We start from the raw sequence: 20,634 nt of genomic DNA, 5'->3' as shown, positions 1-20,634 counted from the left end.
ATGCTTAAATGAACTAATCCCTTTAATATCTTTTCCTAGTGATAATTCCTTCTCACACCCACGGCCAGATGTTATCCCCTACAGTCTTTAAACAAAATTCTTAGAAACAGACGTATGAGGCAGACAGCTTGGCTTGGCTGGTTCTAACACCGACGCGTGACATGGCTTCATCTTCAAAGCCCTTTCAAGTCACGAGTCACGAGCACAGGAGAAGTGATGAGCAGCTAGTGTCTTGAGCCTCCTCCTGTAGCAGCAGGTCCTGACACTGAGAGAGGTTTGCATTTCATGCTGACCTTCCCCAGGGTGTTTGCTTGTCTCTCATACATTTACCAAAAGATCCATGCAGCGTCCCTAAGGACTTTTCTACATCAACAGTCTAAAATCCAACAGCATAATTATCAGGCTGGAAGTGGATTTACTTACAAAAATATAAATTACTTGGTTAAGTGTAAAGTAGCACTTATTATTAATGCCAGTGAGAAAATGTGGATAACTTTACAACAGGGAATGTGAACTTTGTCAAAAACTCTTAAAGGTAATGGTTAATCACCTGTCAGTCAATCACACAGAAAACTAGCATCCTAGCCAGAGTGCTCCTGGCTTTCAGTTTCAATTTCTGTCAAAGGAACACCTGAGAGATGCTCCTTACCAGAGATCTTGTGACTATTATAAATCCCACCCACAGGTCAGGGGGTGAGGCCCCACTCTCGTTCTTATTATTTGAAACTTGCACTAAATCTCTTCAACCCCTCATTCAGTTGCATTTAGTGAGTTGCCTTTTAGTGTGATGCCCTTGACTTTTGTTAAAAGGTTCCACTCAAAATACTAGCATATAAATTAGGTCACTACACCTGCTACAGATAAATTATTAAACACTATACGTTCTGTATATCACTCAGGACCCTCTCTGTAAAGTTGTGCACAATACGTTTTTAAAATTCAGTGTGAAAAAGATTGCATTTCCCCAAGGAATTGGTACACTTCCCTCTCTAGATTGAAAAGCATGTCTGTTTATTCCTTATCTTTCAGGAGGTCCATCGTCACACCTGAAGATCAGTGATGGCAAATGTCGTGGCCTTCCTGGTTTGTGAGCGTATGTTGTTCTTTGACAGGGTTTTAGTTCTCTACTCTGTTTCTATTTTCTCTGAAAGTTACTCTTTATTTGCATTTCTCTCTTATCATATTTTATCCCCTTTGGCTGAAAGCCTCAGTTCTTTCGTGGAATGAAATGGAAATTTCCAGCCTGAGTTACCCTCTCCAGGAGAAGCTCTCCTGTTTTTTAAATTTTTTTTTTCATGGTGGTACTGGGGATTGAACCCAGGACCTCATGCATGCCAAGCATGCGCTCTACCACTGAGCTGTACCCTCCCCTCAAGAACTCTGCTTTTGTTTTCCCTTCCTCTGCTCTGCTCCATCTCTGGGTTCGTGGGCACTTATTGTCTCTCAGTCATTTTGGCTCTGCCCTTCCCATCGTCTCTCCTCGCATTGTTACATAGCTCTCTTGTCTTTCCAACTATTAAGTGAAGGATTTTATGCTGTCTGTTAGCCCCCATAGTTTGTGGTACATGGAAGATCCTCACAAACCACTTGAGAAGAAAAGAGAGAGAGGAGGGAGGAAGAGGAAAGTAAGAGAAGTCTGAACGTAATGTAAAAAATACTTGCAGCCTGTAAGGGAAAAAGGGCAAGGTAGAAGTCTATTGGGAATTGAAACAACTATCTAGTAGTGAAGGTAAATGCTTAGGATGGTTTACTGGGGAGAGAAGTTTTGATTATTGTCGCTATACAAGGAGGTTAGGTCACGGGCAGACAGGAAGCACATGCTACTCAACAGCATAACTGAAGAGAGTCTAGTGAAGGGACGATTATGAGGTGTGGGCAGGTTCATGAACATGAACAGGAGGTGGTGCAGAGCCCTGGGAAAAGCCACACTGCACCCAGCCAAAAGCACGGGAAAGGAGCAGTTACCAGAGCCCAAAGAGAGCACCTGCGGGAAAGGGTCCCGGACAAGAGCACGGTCACAAGCAGGAGGTCATGGCCGAACTACAGCCAGGTAAGGAGGGAGCCAAAGGAATAGCTTCCCCAGCCTCCGTCCCACAGGGTGGAGGGGGGCAGGTGGTGGATGAAGGGCGGCTGGAGATTATCCAGCACCCTGCACTTGGCTGTGTTTATAATTAGGTGAGGAAATGTGGGTGGGGGGTGGTGGTATTTGACTAGGAATTTGGAATGGGTGGGGTAAAACAGAGGGTTAAAGGCCTAAATCTCTTCAACAGACATACACAATCTTCAGAATTCCATAGGGACAGAAATCATTACTTAAGGCTCAAAAGATCTTTCAAATATTTCTTGCTGTTGTTTTTGAGACAGTAGAGCTGCCTTCAAGGTCATTTGCAGATTTTTGTCCTTCACAGGCTCTTTTACTGTCAGATGATCCACCCCTTAATATATCAACTATATGAAAACATACCCACCATTAATGCAGTTGACTAGCTAACATAACTTTTTTGTAGGCATTTGATAAACATCTGTTGTTTTTTTTAATTTTGCCGATTCCTTTTTGTATTTCAGAGAAGAACTTATTTTTCAGCTCCAAAGACATTTTTGGCCCCAAAAGAGCCCTTAAGCCTTAGGTCTGAGCCTGCAGTGGTTACTGGATAAAGTGAACTCGACCACCTCCCTCTGGCGTCTGTAAAGCTTATTATTTAATGTCACCTCCTATGAGCGTCTGCTAGTGGTTGGATTTGATCTGGTTTAAGGTTTCCTGTCCCAAGCTTCCAGAAACCCAGTTTATTTCTTCTTTAAGATTCCAGTAGTTTTGGGGATTTGCTTTAATTCTACATATAAATGTCATGTCACCTTCTGGCGTCCTTCAGGGAAAGACATGATTTATATTTCTCTGAGCTCACTTTTGGACCTTTCAGAGATTTCTTAGAGAACACTATTGTGGACATTCAGCTGTGTAGTTAGATCATAGATCAAATGAATATTACCAAGCGCAGAAATGATTTGCTTTTACATCATGTTTGACAGGGACAAACAAACTAAATGCCTGTCGTCTGTCAGAGTCTCACTGTCCTGGGCCCTGTCACATTCATTCTGTCATTTAATCTTCCCCCAAACCCTTTGAAGTAGATATTATGATCCCCAATTTACAACTGACAAATCTAAGACTCCGAGATGCAAGTGAGTTGCTGAAGCCCGCATAGGGGAGGACCGAATTTCCATGTGCCCTTGGAATCAGGGCTACAGTGAAATTCAAGACTCACTTCATGATCTTTCTTATTGTGGTAGAAGTATCACACATGTCTAAAACAATCCTTTTGCATTTAAGATGCCGTTGAGTGTGTCAGCAACTACTAGTACACCTGGAACAACTGTAGGAATCAATTAATTTGATCTTACTTGGAGGTCATAAAAAGCAGGGGGCAAAGAGGTCTATTCTTGAATTTTAAGCATCACTTCCTTGCCCCCAGTGGAGCTTTGAATGCCTTTATAACTCAAGGAATACAGACGATACGCCATTAGAACAGGTCATTTAGGTCAGCACGTTCTTCCCTATGCACATCCTTAATTTGCTTTTCTACTTCCTTGTGTGAAAATAGCTCAGTGATAAGCTTCTATTTCAACTCTGAAACACTTTATGAGTGGAAGGGACTTTTTAGATAGAATATTACTAGATTTGACTAAAACGCACGCTCCTTGAGAGCAGAGATTCTGCCTATTGTGTGCATTGCTATAATTCCAGTGCTTGAGTGGTGTTTAAAACAGTAAGAATGCATAAAAAATAATATAGTGAATTATAAGAGCCATTAATGTTACTCTTTTATCTCAGAAAGGATTTTTACATTAGCCTTAAAAACTGTACCCATTTCTCAAATAACCCACAGTAAGCCCTTCCCTTAGTCATTGGTCCTCTGGAGCATAAACAAAATCTGACCACAACCACAGTTTTGTCGATGGAGTTACTGCCTGAGTTTTACACATATGCTGGTCTAGGCTTCAGTCGTAGATTACTAAGAATTTATTAGAAGTTTATGTGGACCATGAGCTCCAAAAGTACAGGAACCAACTGTCTTGTTGGTCACCACTGTCTAGCAAAAGTCACCACTCAATAGACATTTGTTGAGTCAATAAGCAATGACAGAATCCAAAATTATCTTAGTGCAGTATTCAGCACTGAGCATATTCTTAATACATATTTATTGAATTGCCTTGACTATAACGTTCAAAAAGAGAATCACACCATGCATTCCAAAACTAAGTAGGCATTATATTTGAATTATCAGCTGTTTAGGATTATCTGTGGGACTCCTCCCTGCTGTTTGGTAAATTAAGATCTAACTGCATCAGCAAAATCCCCAAATCTAAGTAGTATTTGGTTTCCTCTGGACTAGCTCACTATATTCCAACTATGGAATATTTAATTTTAAAACTAGTGCTTACCATGATAATCCAATAATATGGCCTCTTTCCAAAGTAGTATATTAGTTATTTACTAACTGGTCTCTTCTTTTCTTTCCCTTTGCCTCTTTCCTTCCTGCCTCCCTTTCTTCTTTTCTTCCTTCCTTTCTTAACTCTGAATGTCACTGAAGATATGAATGCCAAAAGGCAAGTATTTTGACAATATTGCAAGGTCTAGAAACGTCCAAGAACAATGAGTAGACAAACAGCTTTGGAGGACAGACACTTGACCTGACATCTGTAATATATGGTCCATCTTCCCTGTTTTTGAGCTCTCTGTGTTGCACCAGGTCTAGATGACACAAACATCAAGATTCTATTCATTCATTCCCTCTAGTTCCCATAAGAATTAAAGTGGTTCCACTTTGGTTCCAACAGATATAACAAGACATTAACATTGCTTCACATTAGGTTAAATGAATCTAAAAATGCACATTCACACACACAATGTGCACAAACACATTTTAACTAGAGAGCCAATTGGTGAACACTGCAAATTAGAAAGATCATATGACATTTCTAGGCTTGCTTTGCCTTATGACTGGCAGGTTGCCTGTAACATGGACTCTAGTTGGGAATAATTTTTAAGATATAGAACATGAAACTACGTTTGTTTCTGAATGAAGCAATCAAACAGGATTTTGGCAGATAGAATCTATAGTAGGGAAAATGATACCAGCAATACAGATGCCACTGCTTACGTACAGAAGACAAATGTTTAAAAAAACACATCTTGTCTATATAGCTGTCCTAAATCAGTTGTCCAAGATATTTTAGTTCTGATTAATGTTAAGAAGCTAATCACTATATAAATAACAACAAAGTATGAAATACTCAGGAAGTTGAAAAGTCAAATGTATGTCTAAGTTCTTCCACATCAGGGGACTTTTTTTTAATATAGACATAGATTTAACTTAAACTTTAAAATTTTAGTCTATTTTATTAAGAAAAATCTCTTTTCATTATCAGCATGACAATTTTCTTCCCTCTTGGTGAAGTTTTACAAATCTCTCAGCTGAACTATTATAAAGCTCTTTTGGTATGCTCTTTGTATTTGAAATATCTCTTGCTTGAAATTAAATTCGGTCCTAAAATAGCAGCTATATCATCTCCTAACCACTTCCCATTAGTAGCAGCAAACTCCAGAGATTAGCAAAGCAGCCTTCATGTGCCTGAAAAAGAACCCTATGGATGATTTAAACAGGAGATTTGGCTGCTCATTAAGGATCAGTGCATGTATATTTGTAAATATTAATGCCAGAGGAAAATGAAATCTGAAAAAAAAAAGAAAAGAAAAGAAATCCTGTTACCGCATGGGCTAAATCTAAGCGGAGTTCAGATTTTGCCTTTCATAGTTATTTCTTGCAGGGCCGCGTAAACACTTAGCTCATTAACGTTGGCTTCACTCTCCCCAAAGGACAAGTGGATTCTGGAGAGTGTAGATAGTATAAATGAGCTGTCTTCAATGCTGAGGTTTTTAAGCACTGATTCTTCAAAGAAGGTGAAGTCTTATGCAGGAGATAAATTCCCTCATCTGTTGTCATGATTGACAGGTCCATTTGGTTGCTTGTGTGGGGGAGGGGAACAGGAACGGCGCCTGACTCAGGGCAGAGCCCTCAGGCTTGGAGCTATTTTGTTTGATTGCCCACAAGTGTCTTCTATTGTCACAAATTCTCCTCAGACCAGTGTTGTCAGAGTTTAACAGGGGCCACAGGTGCTCTTCCCTCAGCTTCAACAGAGTTATTCTCTCAGTAAAGTTCTATTTCCCTGGTAAAGCCTCTTTTGAGGGGCTAAATTTAGCACTGCCAATCAAAAGAACAGGTGGTCCGTGCCTACCAAATAGGTCCTTCTCCCATCATGCTTTCCTGGGAGAGCCAATCACCTTGCGCCCTGCCCTAAGGCTGCGGGGCTGTCAGCAGATCTGGCAAATAAAAGGGCAGGGCCCGACCCCCGCTTTCGAGCAGTCGTGCATTCCCAGCCTCGCCTCGGGTGTAGGGATTGCATAGAAAAGCAAAACTACACAGTCTCGACTGTGTAGTTTTGTTTTTAAGTTTAGAGGCTCACCGATTCATGTTGGAGATGGTCGACAAAACCAACTCTAGATAGGACGTCGTTTCAGAAGCCACCTGGGGCTTAGTCCCACCCTTTTTGGGCACTCTTGAGAAATCAGGTGAGCAGCGTCTTTTCTTATTAGTAGGGTCCCTTCCTTAGTGATTTCTATTTCTAGTTAGCTTTGTATGCTAAAGGCCTATAGAGAGGTGTTTGTCTAACTACTTGGTGCTGGGGCTGTCTGCTCTTTGAATCTGCTGATTAAATTCTTTTTTAAAGTAGGGGAACGCTTTTCTTTAAGAAGTTCAGTATTTTAGCGTATCAGCACAGGCAATGATTCAAATTGTTCAGATGCACCTAATATTCTAAAAATTTTAAAGATGAGGTCTGAAATGGTGATAGAAATGTTTGCTTCTTTTATATAGACTTTTTTTTTGTCTCTTGAGAATGTTCAAGGTTATATTACTCCATGATAAAGTGAGACACACCAAGAATAGCTCTGATAAAATGCATGTGGTATCAGCTACACCCTGATGACTTTTTAAGGGAATCAACTGCTGAGGTATCAGTTGCAGGACAGTGACAGAACACTTGCCGGCTGTCACTCAACGCTGGAGAGTTTATTTTGGGAACATGACATTTTAGATGCATACCTCCAGCCCTAATTAGACAAAGGGCCCTCAAGAGCGAGTGCTAAAGCAACAAAATTTACCTAAAAATAGGAATAAAAGACTAATTTAGGCTAGTTAATTGCAATATATTTTAAAATTTGGAGGAAAAAAAGGAAAAGCTATAAAATTGTTTTCTAAAATACTCAGAATTTCATTATGTATTTTAATTCAACTCAATCAAGTTACATGATATGAGATAAACGTTGATGCTAAGAGGGATAAGAAATGTTTTAGAGACTTATTTTGAATTAAACCTTGATTTTTCCATCTTCCTGGGATTGGATCACTAGTTGTAAATGCCTGTACATACATAGGTGTATAAAACGTAAATTGTGTAAAAGAATACAGCTATTTTTAGAAGATGCACTAGCTTATACACAGGAAATGTTACACACACAAATTGACTTGTCCTAAAGATAATATGCTACGATTAAGAAGTTCTTGACAATGGTTTCACAAGGAGCTTTTGGATATTATCTGAATTTTTCAAGTTTAAAGTTTGTCTCAGAATTCTAGTTTCATTTTCTTTTTAACTAAGTGAAGAAAGTTACAGTGAGGTACAGACTTATCACTAGAAAGATTATTGCTCCATAAAATTTTAGTAAATAGAAAATTTTATGAAAAATAGCAGTGAAGCAATTGACCACTGAAATCTGTTTTTTTATATCAGAATAGTGGAATAGTCACATTGAGTAATAAGGTATTTATGCAACAGAAAATTCTTCACATAGTCTCTCTAGGCAAAGCACTTTCTTCCATATAACAAAAGAACTTAACTTCCAATTACATATTTTTTATTTTTAATATTTATGCTATGAAAGCCTAGGTGGTTTCACTTCAACTACATTTCAGACCAACTTCGTTTTTCAGAGCTGGTACATTAAAATCTCGAGTATTTTTCTTTCAGATCCATAATAAATTTTGGCCTACTCAGTTAAGTTTAAATTTTCCTGAATATTACTTCAACAGTAGCCACATTTATTTGAGCAGGTACAATATGAGGAAAGATTAAGAAACAGAAAGCTCTGTATGCTGTCTGCAGAAGGTTTGCATAGTTGACAAGTCTTTCCAAAACTTTTCAAGGGAGGAAAGAAAGTGCAAAATTCAAATTTTTCATTTTGGTGACTCTTAAATTTAAGTCACCTGGATTACTTAAAGTAATAGTGCCTGAATCTTTCTCAACTTTATAGATACAGTGAATGAAAAATATTGAGGGGAGGGAAACTTTTTTAAAATAATTCTTTCAAACGTTGAACTGATGCAAAGATTCATTTTAGACTTTTCACACATCTCTTTTATTATCCGTCACTATCTCCAGCTTTTTCCGGCTTTCCCCTTCTCCAACTCTCTCCCAGATTTCCCCTTTAGTAAGACTGGATTTCCCTCTTTGACGAGTGCATTCCTTTTCTGCTCGCTTGAATTTTTTTCCATTTTCCCTTACACTTGCTACTCTGTTAGGTTACAAATCAACTTAGAGGCCAAAGTCAAGCCACAAACAGAAGTCCTGCCCATCACTTTGGGCCCACAGATGATCAATGAGCAACCTGTTTGGAAAATGTGTATCTCTGTCATCTACAGAGTAGCTCCTTACCTGAGACCGTCTAATTTTTTTCTCTTCCTTTTCAGAGTGCCTAAAAAGATGACAACTCAAGCACCGACGTTTACGCAGCCGTTACAAAGTGTTGTGGTACTGGAGGGTAGTACCGCAACCTTTGAGGCTCACATTAGTGGTAAGCTCACCCCTTCCCACCGTTCCTTTGTCTTCCTTGCCCCCTCTCCAGTAAGTTAACTTTGCTGTGGGACTTGATGCCAAATTTAAGCCCTGCCCTCACTGTGTAAAACTGGCCCAGCTCTATGGAAGGGCCACTCTAAAGGTATACCGTTTGGAGTCCTGACAAAATGTGACAATATAATGGCTTGAAAATGTTTTATTCATGTTTGTAATTCCACGAAACAAAATAATTAGCATTGGATTAAAATTACCGTCTGAATCCAGCTGCTAAGTAGGACCAAATTTGGTCATTCTATATTTGGATGTAGCTACAGAACCCGACTGGAAGCCAAGAACTCCAGCCTTGGAGAGGCCAGCCAGGGAGCTGCTGGGCAAGGAGCCTGGGGCTGAGCGCTCTCTGTGCCTGAGCCTCTGTGGTTTTATACGGAAAATAATGTAACTGACTTTCCTCAGAGACAGAACTTTCAGTAATGAGCTAACGCCTACGTATTTTATTCTTTCATTTTCAATCTTTAATAAGTGACTCTGGTAAAAATCAAAGCCTTTCCAATCATTTTGCAATGACAACCAAAAATATTATCTACCACTTGGGTTCCTATACTAAAGAGACACAAACAACCCTAGAATTTTATCTAAAAGGAAGTTCTGTGTCTTTTCCTCTTCTTTTCCTTCTTTATAACTCAGTTTAGGGCTGGTTTTGAAAACGGATAATTTCTGGGACCTGTCATCATGTAACATAGTGGGGGTAATCTATGAACTGTATTGTAAATAACCTCCAAATTAATCAATATTGTCTCCTTCAGTATTGTAACTGGTCATGTAAGATTATATGGATTAATTAAAAGACCATGTTTGATGCACCTCTATGGTGCATTGTTCCTCTTTTTTTTTAATTTTATGGCTTATAATAAAGATATAAAATAAGATTTCCTTTTCTTTTCTCTTTCCTTTTGTTTTCTATTTTATGTACTGATCTTATTCATAACCGGATAACACTTTCACATTGCACAAACATCATGTAATCATTCTTCAGTTTCTACTGTACATATATATAGAGACCAATTCAGTTCTTCTCGTACATGGCGAACTCTGACTCCCAAATAATTTACTTATTTATCTTGTAACACTCAGTAACTTCTGAACTGAGCAGAACACATAGGGCTTCAGTGGGAATTTTGCCTGCTTGTGGAGTTGTGGAATTCAGTTTCCCCATAGCTTTTTGTTCCTTCACACTTTGTGCTAATAAATTCTTAGAAATATACCAATGAAAATATTTGACCCCACGAATTAGTCAAATAAACTCTTTGGCCACAGTGGGAGACTGGCTAACGTGAGGACAACGAAGGAAGCTTTCTCTTGCTTATCTTTACCTCCTGAGTTCGAGTCCGATTACCAGCCTTGAGGCCAAATCCAAAATAAACCGGGTCCTGAATTAACCTCATGCCTCCTGGAGGCAGGATTTTAGTCTACTTCAAACATCAAACCATGTGCTTGTAGTCTTTAGCCCCACAATTCATGGTGGCGAAGAGAACTTGGCTTTTCTACCTGCAAGTCCAAGTATCCCTGTTGTTCTGAAAGATGAGGTTTGGCTTCACGTCTGGTTGGATGAGAAGCTGCCCCTCCACAGGATGGCATTTTTACTGGCTGCACATTTGAGAGGCAGGAGGGCTCAGGAAGTCAGTGTCCCTGTCCCTGCAGAGGAAGCCGAGAGACGAGTGTGTCCTCTCATGCTTGTTAGGTCAACCTGAGACCCTGTGCTGCTTTTGCTCCTCACTTGTTTTTGAAGAGGGTAACAGTCACACTTTATTCCAGTTTCCTTGGCTCTTCACTTTTATACTTCTCTTTCATGATTTTAATGATGTCTATTAAATTGCATCAGATAGCACCCTGGGCAGGAGGGCAGGAGATGGAAATTCTTGTCCTTTGTGTGCCACCGCTAACTCAGGGACCTCGGAAAAATCATTAAGACTTTTTTTGGCCTCAGTTTCCTCCCCTATAAAACGAAGGTGCTCGCCTCTACATGAACCCAGTCTTCTCTCATGGTCTGCAAGTCTGCACTTCGATCACACAGCTGTCAGATGTTCACTCTCATTAAAGAGCATTACACTCTGGATAGCTTTTACAGTTTAAGACAAGGGAGTGAACATAATGGGACACAGCAGAGGACCTGGCAGTGCCCCAAACCTAAAGATGAATTCTCTTTGCTCTCCAGGTTTCCCAGTTCCTGAGGTGAGCTGGTTTAGGGATGGCCAGGTGATTTCTTCTTCCACTCTGCCCGGCGTGCAGATCTCCTTTAGCGATGGCCGCGCTAGACTGACGATCCCCGCCGTGACTAAAGCCAACAGTGGACGATACTCCCTGAGAGCCACCAATGGATCTGGACAAGCAACTAGTACTGCTGAGCTTCTCGTGACAGGTAGGCTGGAGGGGACCAGTCTGTCCTCTGCACCCCTCCCCCAGACGGCATCTCCAGGACCTGGGGTGGGGGGTCCACAAAAACTACTGAGCACAAGTAGATGCAGTGTGAGCCTAGAGAAGGGCCCGCTTGATGCTGAACTGATAACAAAGTTGTTTGTCTTGTGGAATTTAATTCTCCCCCTAAAAAAGGCTGAGAACCAGTTCTTCTATACACATATTAACACTCAGAAGTTTATTAAGGAAATATTAAAAATCATGTTTCTGAGCAAGAAGAAAGGCTTGGAGCCTTGTCTGCATGCCTACTAAGGAAATAGGTGTATCTCCAGGAATTCACACTTTAACCAACACCTACATGATTCTAATGCTGGTGATCCACAGACCACCCATTTAAGAAATACTGCTGTGGGCTATAAAGTTTAATAATTCTTCATTTACTTTCGATTTCTAAAAACACTACATGGTAAACCTACAGAGAAAAAGGCCAACGCTTTTGTGATTCAAATGAATGACACAGTTTTCCCAGAAAAGTTATCACCAATCTTCATGGTCTCTGTCACTTGTCTCCACCCTTTACTTCCTGGTAAGACACTAATACACAGAACATGGCATTACTTCACATAATACGTAATAATATCTTTCATGAGCTGCATAATTTTACATGTGTTTATCCAATAAATTATACCTTCAGCACTATTCAATTATAGAGCTATTATTGACCTAAACAGATGGCGTATCAGGTGACATCAGGCATGAACTTTAACATAAATCCAGAAAGTTCAGAAATGGAAAATGCACAGTGTTGACAGCATCTGCTGTTGCTTATTGCTCAAAAACATGTCAAAATTAATCCCACTCACATTTCGCATTTAATTTATAAAAAAACTTCTAACATAATTAACAAAAAAAATCGCTTTCTGTAGCATAACTAACATTAAATCTTGTCATTATTTGGATTAACATTTTAAATGCAAGTAAATATTTGGGTTATTTGAATACTGATCAAGTTGGAGATGACTTAGGATTTTTAAATTAAATTAAAATTTAATGATTCTCTGAGTCACAGGTGCACCCATCAAACCAGCCACTGGAATTCTTTTTAATGCAACTTACTGAAATATGTAAAGTTACCTTAACATACTAATATAGTGCTAGATGTGAAGTTGGGAGGTACTGCTGGAAAGATTCTCTAGAAATGTTATAACAAGATCTGGGCTTTTTCTTGGAAGAAAAAAAATGGTGGCCTAGAACTGCTGAACAAAACAGAACGGTGGCAGGGCTGCCATCTGCCATCTCCTGGCTCCATTCTTGCTGTCATCTGATGGATGAACTGGGCTCAAGGACAGTCAAGGATGTTTGGTTCCGCAAGTAATCTGCAAGTCATTGCCTGATTTTGGAACCAGAGCGGTGGTTATTTAAAAATAGCCAGTTGGGAGCACCCCGGCTGGAGGTCCTGATTTTTTTCTCTTCCTACTGCAGCAGAGACAGCGCCACCCAATTTTGTTCAACGACTGCAAAGCATGACTGTGAGACAAGGAAGCCAAGTGCGACTCCAAGTGAGAGTGACTGGAATCCCTACACCTGTGGTGAAGTTCTACCGGGACGGAGCTGAAATCCAGAGCTCCCTTGATTTTCAAATTTCACAAGAAGGCGAGCTCTACAGCTTACTGATTGCAGAAGCATACCCCGAAGACTCTGGAACCTACTCAGTAAACGCCACCAATAGCGTTGGAAGAGCTACTTCCACTGCTGAATTACTGGTTCAAGGTACGTGCTGGACGTTGAGGAAAAGGGAGGAGGGACGAAGACTGATTTAGGACAAAGTGGGGCTCAGGGACCACCTGCCTCCCCTCTGCAGTCTGGGGATGCTGTGAGCTGAAATCAAAGCTGGCTTTTCAACATCCACGAAAAGTCTCTTGAGATTCTATGCAGGCGTTCAGAATCATTGAAACCATCTGTGTTTTTTAACCCCACTAAAAACTGGAAAGTATTTCAATTAAGTCATCTGTGTTTTCAAATTGTTGACAAATAATACTTTAAAAAAATTCTAAGTAAATTCATATCTAGTAATAAATATTGTCTATGTTTCAACCTAATTTATATTCATACAAAATCCAGAACTTTCTGCATTTTTCTCCATTGGAACACCTAGAAAATCTTATTAACTTTGTAGTCAGAATGAACATAATCCCTTTAAATGGGTCCTTGTGCCCCCTCCTAAATATTTCTCTTTCCCTTCCTACAGGTGAAGAAGTAGTACCCGCTAAAAAGACAAAGACAATTGTTTCGACTGCTCAGATTTCAGAAACACGACAAACCCGGATTGAAAAGGTTTTTTTTTTTTGGTTTTGTTTTAATATATTGTCCATTTTAAAGCCTTTCAGATAGGTGCTTCACCAACTATTCCTCCTCAACATGGGCTTTTTTTTTTCCTTCTTTTACAGAAGATTGAAGCCCACTTTGATGCCAGATCAATTGCAACAGTTGAGATGGTCATAGATGGTGCCACTGGGCAACAGCTGCCACACAAAACACCTCCCAGGATACCTCCAAAGCCAAAGTCGAGGTCTCCCACACCACCATCCATTGCTGCCAAAGCACAGTTGGCTCGCCAGCAGTCACCATCACCAATAAGACACTCCCCTTCCCCAGTCAGACACGTGCGGGCACCGACCCCATCTCCTGTCAGGTAAAGCCTTTTAAAAGAGATCAGGTCACTATGCATTTTTTGAATTAGGTTTAATCCAATAAGAAGAGAAATAGAAGTAAGCAGTCAGACGTGTCGCATGTGATAAAGGCGGTAAACCTAGAATATACTAATTGATTTTCATAAATCCTCACTATCCACAGGTATATTAGAGAACTTTATAAACTTGGATTCTGAATTCCTATTTGTATACCATTTAATAAATATGTGATTTGGGGCCAAGATAAAACATAGGGAAAAGAGAAGAGCACAGAATTTAGGGTCAGAAGTCCTGCATTCAATCACCTTGATCACTTGCTAAAATGTGATTTAGGAAATAATAATAAAATAATTGCTAATATATATTGATCACTTTCTCTATGTCAGGCATTTGATTGGCACTCTGTGGACATTATCTCGTTAAATATACACAGCAGCCTCTAAGAATTAGCATCCCTAATTTTATACATAGGTGACTGGAGCTAAAGAAGTTAAATAATTTGCTTAAGGTCAAATTATAGAGAATCACAGAATGATCTCAAGGTGTGTTGTGAGGATTCAGCGAGGTCATTAGTTGAAGGTACCTTGTAAATGTAAAATAGTTATACAGGTGTTCTCTGGCTCTGATAATAAGGAAAACCTTGTAAGTGTTTTGCATGTGCTTGTGTTATTTTATTTAGAATATAAAATGGGTTTCTGTTGGGTTTCTAGACTTAGTTAATATGAAAGTATTTTAGAAAGTAAGCATCTATCATTAGGGCTCAGAAACTGTATAGTCAAGTGTAAACTATCCATAGCAAATTTGAAACTTTGGATTTTGGCTTAACATGCTAAGGTTTTTTTTTTTTTTTAATACAATAAACTGATAAAAGGGGAAAATTTGGAGTAAACAAAAAAATGTTTCTTGATCAGTTTAAATTAATTTTTAAATGTAGAAAAAGTTCCCCTGCCAAGAAAAATTTTAAAAGGATAATAAGTAGATAGTTCATCTAAAAAAAAGTAGATATTTTCATCTCAAACTTATTGTGAAGTTACTATAATCCAAACAGTATGATTTGGTGAATGACAGTACATCAGAGGAGCAGAACAAAGTCCAGAAACAAATTCAACTATCCAGGAAATTCAGTTTTTAATCTAAGGGACCCTTCAGTTCACTGGGGAAAAGGACGATTTTGCTCGATAAAGAAAGCAGGCCCGATTAGCTCTCCATTTGGGAGAAAACAAATAAAAACCCCCTCCTCATAGCACTTACAAAATAAAGAAAAAATAAATATAAACCTCTACCTCACACCACTCAGTTTGACTAGAGAGCCAAATTTTAAAAGATAAACAAAAAATGAGAACAAAATTTGTGAAAACATTTGTAGGGAAGAGCGTTTAAAAATAGATTTACAGATTTCACTACATAAAAATCTATCTATGGCAAAAGGGAGGTCGTTGCTAAACCAAAGAGTGCATTAGTGAAAAAGTTTTAAAGGTGCCTCTTCCTCAAGGTGCTTCATTGCCTCTGCTATGAAAGTGTTGTAACAAACATGCAACGGCTGCAGAGTGAGTGGTACAGGTCTGGCAGCAGTGCGGAGCCCACACAGCTGCACATGTGATGCGGGGTGAGGCCCCATAGGGAAGCCAAATGAAAGCAGTAGAGCTGGAAGGAAATGCTTTCTACACTTAAGAGAAGAACTAATACGCCAGGCGTATCAAAAAGCTTCCACAACTTAATTACTAAAGAAAAAAATAAGCAACGCAAATGAAAAAAATGGACAAAAGGCAAGCATTTCACACAAAGAGGCCATGTAAATACCCAACAGATACATGGAAAAATGCTAGATATTTTCCCATCTTGATTACATTGACCACCTAAAAAAGTAAAGATACTGGTCAACACTAATATGAAGCCTTGACCAAAAAGTTCACTTTTAAAAATTTGTCTAGCTATCAGGTAAGAAAAGTGCTCTGTCTCAGGCTAACTCCAAGTTTGCACACTGTGAAATCACAAGGCAGGCCCAGTGTGGTTTTTCAGGGCCTCACCATATTTTTAATCCAAGCCGAGGGTCATTTAGAATTATAGAGCTTCCCTGATTCTGTGGAACATTGTGACTGTCTTAGAAGTTCCGAGAATTCGTTAGTAACCATCCCAGGTATTTAGCCTGCAAGATTTGCTTTAAAATAATTAAGAAATTAAAATACCAATATATGGAGAAAATAATGGTTATCCAAGATAAACAACTTCCTCAAGTGCTTCCTGGTTTAATCTTGATTTTTTTTTGTCATAGAGTAAGGCAAACATATTTCATTGAATAAGGTACATTGTATCTAGCTGTGACCAGGGGATTATTTTTTATTGTAAGAGCAGAATTAAGCACTTTAGTGACTCAAATTACATTGATTTTCACAGTTATGGGCTTCCCTGCAACCTGCTGCTGATCACTCAAGTCATGCTAATCATGTCTAATTCTATTTGAATTAAACCCACTTTACTAGGTACAGCAAAAACAAGGCACACGTTGAAACTTGCAAGTACATGTTACTTTGCTTTTCTTCAATTGGTGTAAACCCTTTGTTATTCTAAACTAGTCTTTGTTAGAGTTCTAAGGCAGTCACTTTCAGAATAGAGCCATGTTCCCCTAGATGTCCTGTCAGCTGATTACAACTCCATTTACAAAACGTAAATTGATTTTCACCAAAAAACTGTTGAAGAAAATAAACATTTCTTCACGAATTTGGTTAATATTGTAATGTTGCACTGTTAAGTTACTCAGTAATTTAGAGCAGGTGTCAACTGCACCTTGAGCCCTAGTTAGAATAATTGTTTCATTTGTGATCAGTGTATGTTAAATACCTTGTGCAGTGCCAGAATACATTTATAAACGTTTTCCTAGCTACAGTAAACGCAATGATAAGGCAATACTGCCACCTAGAGGCAAAAGTGTAATAAACCTTATCAAAAGAAATTAAGGAAAATTTTATCTTAAAATAGTTGACTAACCCATAGAATTATTACTGTAGCTCAGGAACTGTCTTTTTTGGCTATAAATGCCAGAATTTAGCACCCAGATTCTTCAACTGATGCTACTGCAGTTTGGACACACATAAAAAGCAATGAAAACCATTTTGGAACAAACCACCTTATCAATTTAATCACAAACTATTGAATCCTTAGGTTTCAAATTAGCCAGTTACCACAGCCTCTAGAAGGATATTTAACAGAAGTCCAGGGTATGATACAGCGATGATGAGGGTAAAATACAGAAGAAATTTTAAAGAGCAGTTCACCACACTTTGACAAGAACAAGTTTCCAAAGTGTGTTGCACAGCTTACACCCAGAAATGTTCCTCAGAGTAGTGAGAAAACCTGGGGATTTATAAGGCATATGGGCACAGTGAAGCCTGTGGGAAGTTCAGCAGGGAAATGAAAAAAGTTTGCCTTATTTAGCCTTGAGCTGCACGGGCATTTAGATTACAGAAACTTTTCTTCCTTCAACACCTATTTGACATCCCTTCACCCCCCAGAATTGGGAGTACAGAGAAGTTTAGAGTTATGATGACTGTATTTGCTGTGTCCTTTCTGTGGCTGGATTTGAAGGAAGCACTTTCTGCTGTCTTGACTTTTCTGAATGCGAGAAAGTGGGGCAGGGGACAGAAATCTTTAGTTTAGAATTAAATCTCATTTTCTTACAGAATTACAACAGATGAGAATAAGGCTCACTGAGATTTAAAACAAATTACTTCCAAGTACATTATTTGCCCCTGCACAGGTTATTGAGCTACAGATTTTAAAACTCTGCCTTAAATTAAACACTTCCAGGTTTTTCTTCCATTAGTCAAATCTGATGACCCAGAGAGTCGGTTTTTTTGTCTCGGGGTTCTTTGACTTCTGCCATTTGGTTTTCAGGTCCGTGTCCCCAGCGGGGAGGATCTCCACATCCCCCATCAGATCTGTTAGGTCTCCGTTACTTGCCCGAAAGACTCAGACGCCCACCGTGCCCCCAGGCCCCGAAGTTCCTCCGCCTTGGAAGCAGGAGGGCTACGTGGCCTCAGCTGAGGCTGAGATGAGAGAAACCACGGTGACAAGCGCTACTCAGATCAGGACGGAGGAGAGATGGGAAGGGAGATACGGGATGCAGGAGCAAGTGACCGTCACCAGAGCGGCTGCCGCTGCCGCTGCCGCTGCGGGTGCTGCAGAGGTACTGCCAGAGCAGTCTTGTTTCCTGTTTCTTCCTTTCACGTTCTGCTTTCTCCTGTCAGAATCCTGCCATGAAATGAGTCTGTATAGGTTGAAGGGGAAATGCACAGACGGATAAGAGCAGAACAGAAGCTGAAGACCAGATTTGGCTTATGCCTTGTGAGGGCATTTCTAATTGGGACCAAGGCTCTAGTCCGTGAGATTTTCATGACACACAGGTTTTAGCCAAACATAGCGTATCTTTCTTGTCGGTGATAAATGCTTATGCATGTGTCTGTTTCACTCTAGGTAGCTCGGTTTCCAGCGTTCTTTTTGTATTTTCTACTGTGCGTGTCCTTCCCAAAAGTAATGGGCTGCTTCGTTGCCAATGCAGGTGAAGCAAGAAACTGACAAAAGTGCAGCTGTTGCGACCGTTGTTGCTGCTGTTGATATGGCCAGAGTGAGAGAACCAGTTATCAGCGCTGTAGAGCAGACTGCTCAGAGGACAATCACGACTGCTGCCCACATCCAACCTGCTCAGGAACAGGTATGCACGGGGCCGTCAAGACCGAGCCTTGCATGTGGAGGTCCCAGGTGGAACCAATGCTCAGGTAGTTTTGAGGACAGCGCTGAGCCCATCCTCGCCTGGACTTTGATGAGTTTCTGAGCAGAGGGCAGTCTAAGGTACCAAAGGTGTTCAAGATACAGATGCCCCAGATACCCAGTTTATGTCAGGCAGGTAGGCAGGCAAGAGTTAGCTCTCAGAAAGTCAATACAGCAAGTCGGACAAAGGATCCACAGGGCACTCCTGAGATGAAACAGGCAGAGGGTAGCAGAGCAAGTCCACTGAACAAGAGGGTGTGTGCGTCCTGAGCTCAGTCTCTCCAGGAGCCAGGAGAGAAGCCATTATTTCAGGGCTGACATTACCTTCCTCTAAGCTTCCCCCAAAGACCTTTGCTTTTACTTTCCTCCAAACAAATGTGACACTTGATTCATAGCTGAAAGATGTGATAAATCTTAGATCATTTACCATCCTCACATTTGAACAGATTTTCTGTTATAGTTTAAAATCACTCTAGCTTTCCTCTTTATCCTCTCCTGTGTGACATTTCTGCCTTCATCCTGGTTTATTATTGTAACTTTTTATATAAGGTGCATTAAAGTATTTCTTTCCTTTCCCCTCTGAAAATCAGATCCAAAAGGAGGCAGAGAAGATGGCTGTCACTAAGGTAGTAGTGGCCGCCGATAAAGCCAAAGAACAAGAATTAAAATCAAGAACCAGAGAAGTAATGATGACAAAACAAGAGCAGGTGCATGTAACTCATGAACAGGTAAAGACGGTTTTTGATACGAAATTATTGTCATGATTACCAGTGTTGAGACAGATGATAATGTTTACCTTGAAGGGTGTTGTTTCATGGGCAACATGGTTGTTAGTGCACTAATAAAATCCCCTGTATCTCTGTAGTCCTGGGTGCTGGGTGCCGGAGTCCCTTACAGTCACTTAACGCTTCCCTTGTGGACACAAAAGGGATCTCTGTGAACACATGCTGGGAACTGAGACAGGGGTCGCATCTACACTGACTGGAGTCGCACTAACTAAACATGCGGCTGTGATGAAGGCAAAGCCAGGAGGGAGAGATGGATGCTGAGGCGGGGACTGGGAAGAGTGGAAAGGAACTCTGAAACAGGCTTAGCAACTGTTTCCTGACTCCTTAGAAGAACATTTGAACATGGATTTGAAGGGAGATGGACAGCAGGTCCCAGATCGAATGACCAGCAAAAGCAAAAAAGGGCAGCCCCATGATGGGAGGCATTGAGGAACCCAGCTGACAGGGCGGTTGGCCAGTGAAGCCAGTTGTCAGCTGGGTGGATTCAGAAGATAGCTTTCAAGCCTCTTTTAACCCTGAGATCCTGAGTTTCAGTGATGATGCCTGAGGACAGCAAAGAGGCAAATGGGGGAAAACTGCCCCTCTCCCCCCATAGACACCATAGGTGTCCAGATCCAAACACAATATCTTTGGGGGGTTAAGGATTTGGAAAACATTTTGCCTGGGATGTTTCTAAAACTTTTCTCCTTATATCTCAGTTTTAGAAAAGTAAGTCTTGGTATTCCAAACCATCACAATATTGAGAAAAATTTTCAAACCAACAATATACAAATGCAGATTATAAATTGTCTATGCTTGATTTTTCGTGTATAAAATTGAAGGGTCAGAAAATATTACTTCCGAAGTCTTCCACTCTAATATCTTATGCTTTAAGATCACCTTTAGGTGACAGAGTGGTACAGATAACATTGCCATATATCCATTGATAAAAATTGGAAGTCTTTTTAAAGAAGACTGCACTCTCCAAAGCAAACAGTGTTGAATCCAACTTTTTTTATTTAAGCAGCATAACTTATGATTCAGTTAAAGAAAGAGCATGGTCATATTAACAAAAATGAGATTATTTTATT

General features: G+C 40.0%; 1 protein-coding gene and 1 non-coding gene across 6 annotated transcripts in view; one reads left to right on the top strand and one right to left on the bottom strand.

Moving 5' to 3' along the window:
* Positions 1-1,296: 1,296 nt before the first annotated feature.
* On the bottom strand, positions 1,297-1,366 carry TRNAA-GGC (transfer RNA alanine (anticodon GGC)). The gene has a single exon. It is a non-coding gene; the product is annotated as a tRNA-Ala (tRNA).
* A 7,444-nt stretch (positions 1,367-8,810) lies between these two features.
* The window catches only part of TTN (titin), a 264,646-nt gene continuing 252,822 nt past the window's right edge, over positions 8,811-20,634 (top strand). For all 5 annotated transcript variants that reach the window (XM_072961229.1, XM_072961228.1, XM_072961227.1 and 2 more), the window contains exons 1-8: positions 8,811-8,908; positions 11,123-11,326; positions 12,805-13,092; positions 13,571-13,656; positions 13,770-14,014; positions 17,904-18,195; positions 18,568-18,720; positions 19,367-19,504. In XM_072961229.1, coding sequence (XP_072817330.1) covers positions 8,818-8,908; positions 11,123-11,326; positions 12,805-13,092; positions 13,571-13,656; positions 13,770-14,014; positions 17,904-18,195; positions 18,568-18,720; positions 19,367-19,504 — 1,497 coding nt within the window. In that variant the 5' untranslated portion in view covers positions 8,811-8,817. The remainder of the gene's footprint in view (positions 8,909-11,122; positions 11,327-12,804; positions 13,093-13,570; positions 13,657-13,769; positions 14,015-17,903; positions 18,196-18,567; positions 18,721-19,366; positions 19,505-20,634) is intronic.

The sequence above is a fragment of the Vicugna pacos genome, chromosome 5, assembly GCF_048564905.1.
Source record: "Vicugna pacos chromosome 5, VicPac4, whole genome shotgun sequence".
NCBI classification, from domain to species: Eukaryota; Metazoa; Chordata; class Mammalia; order Artiodactyla; family Camelidae; genus Vicugna; species Vicugna pacos.
Note: the sequence above shows the minus strand (reverse complement) of the source record. Positions and strands in the feature narration are given on the sequence as shown.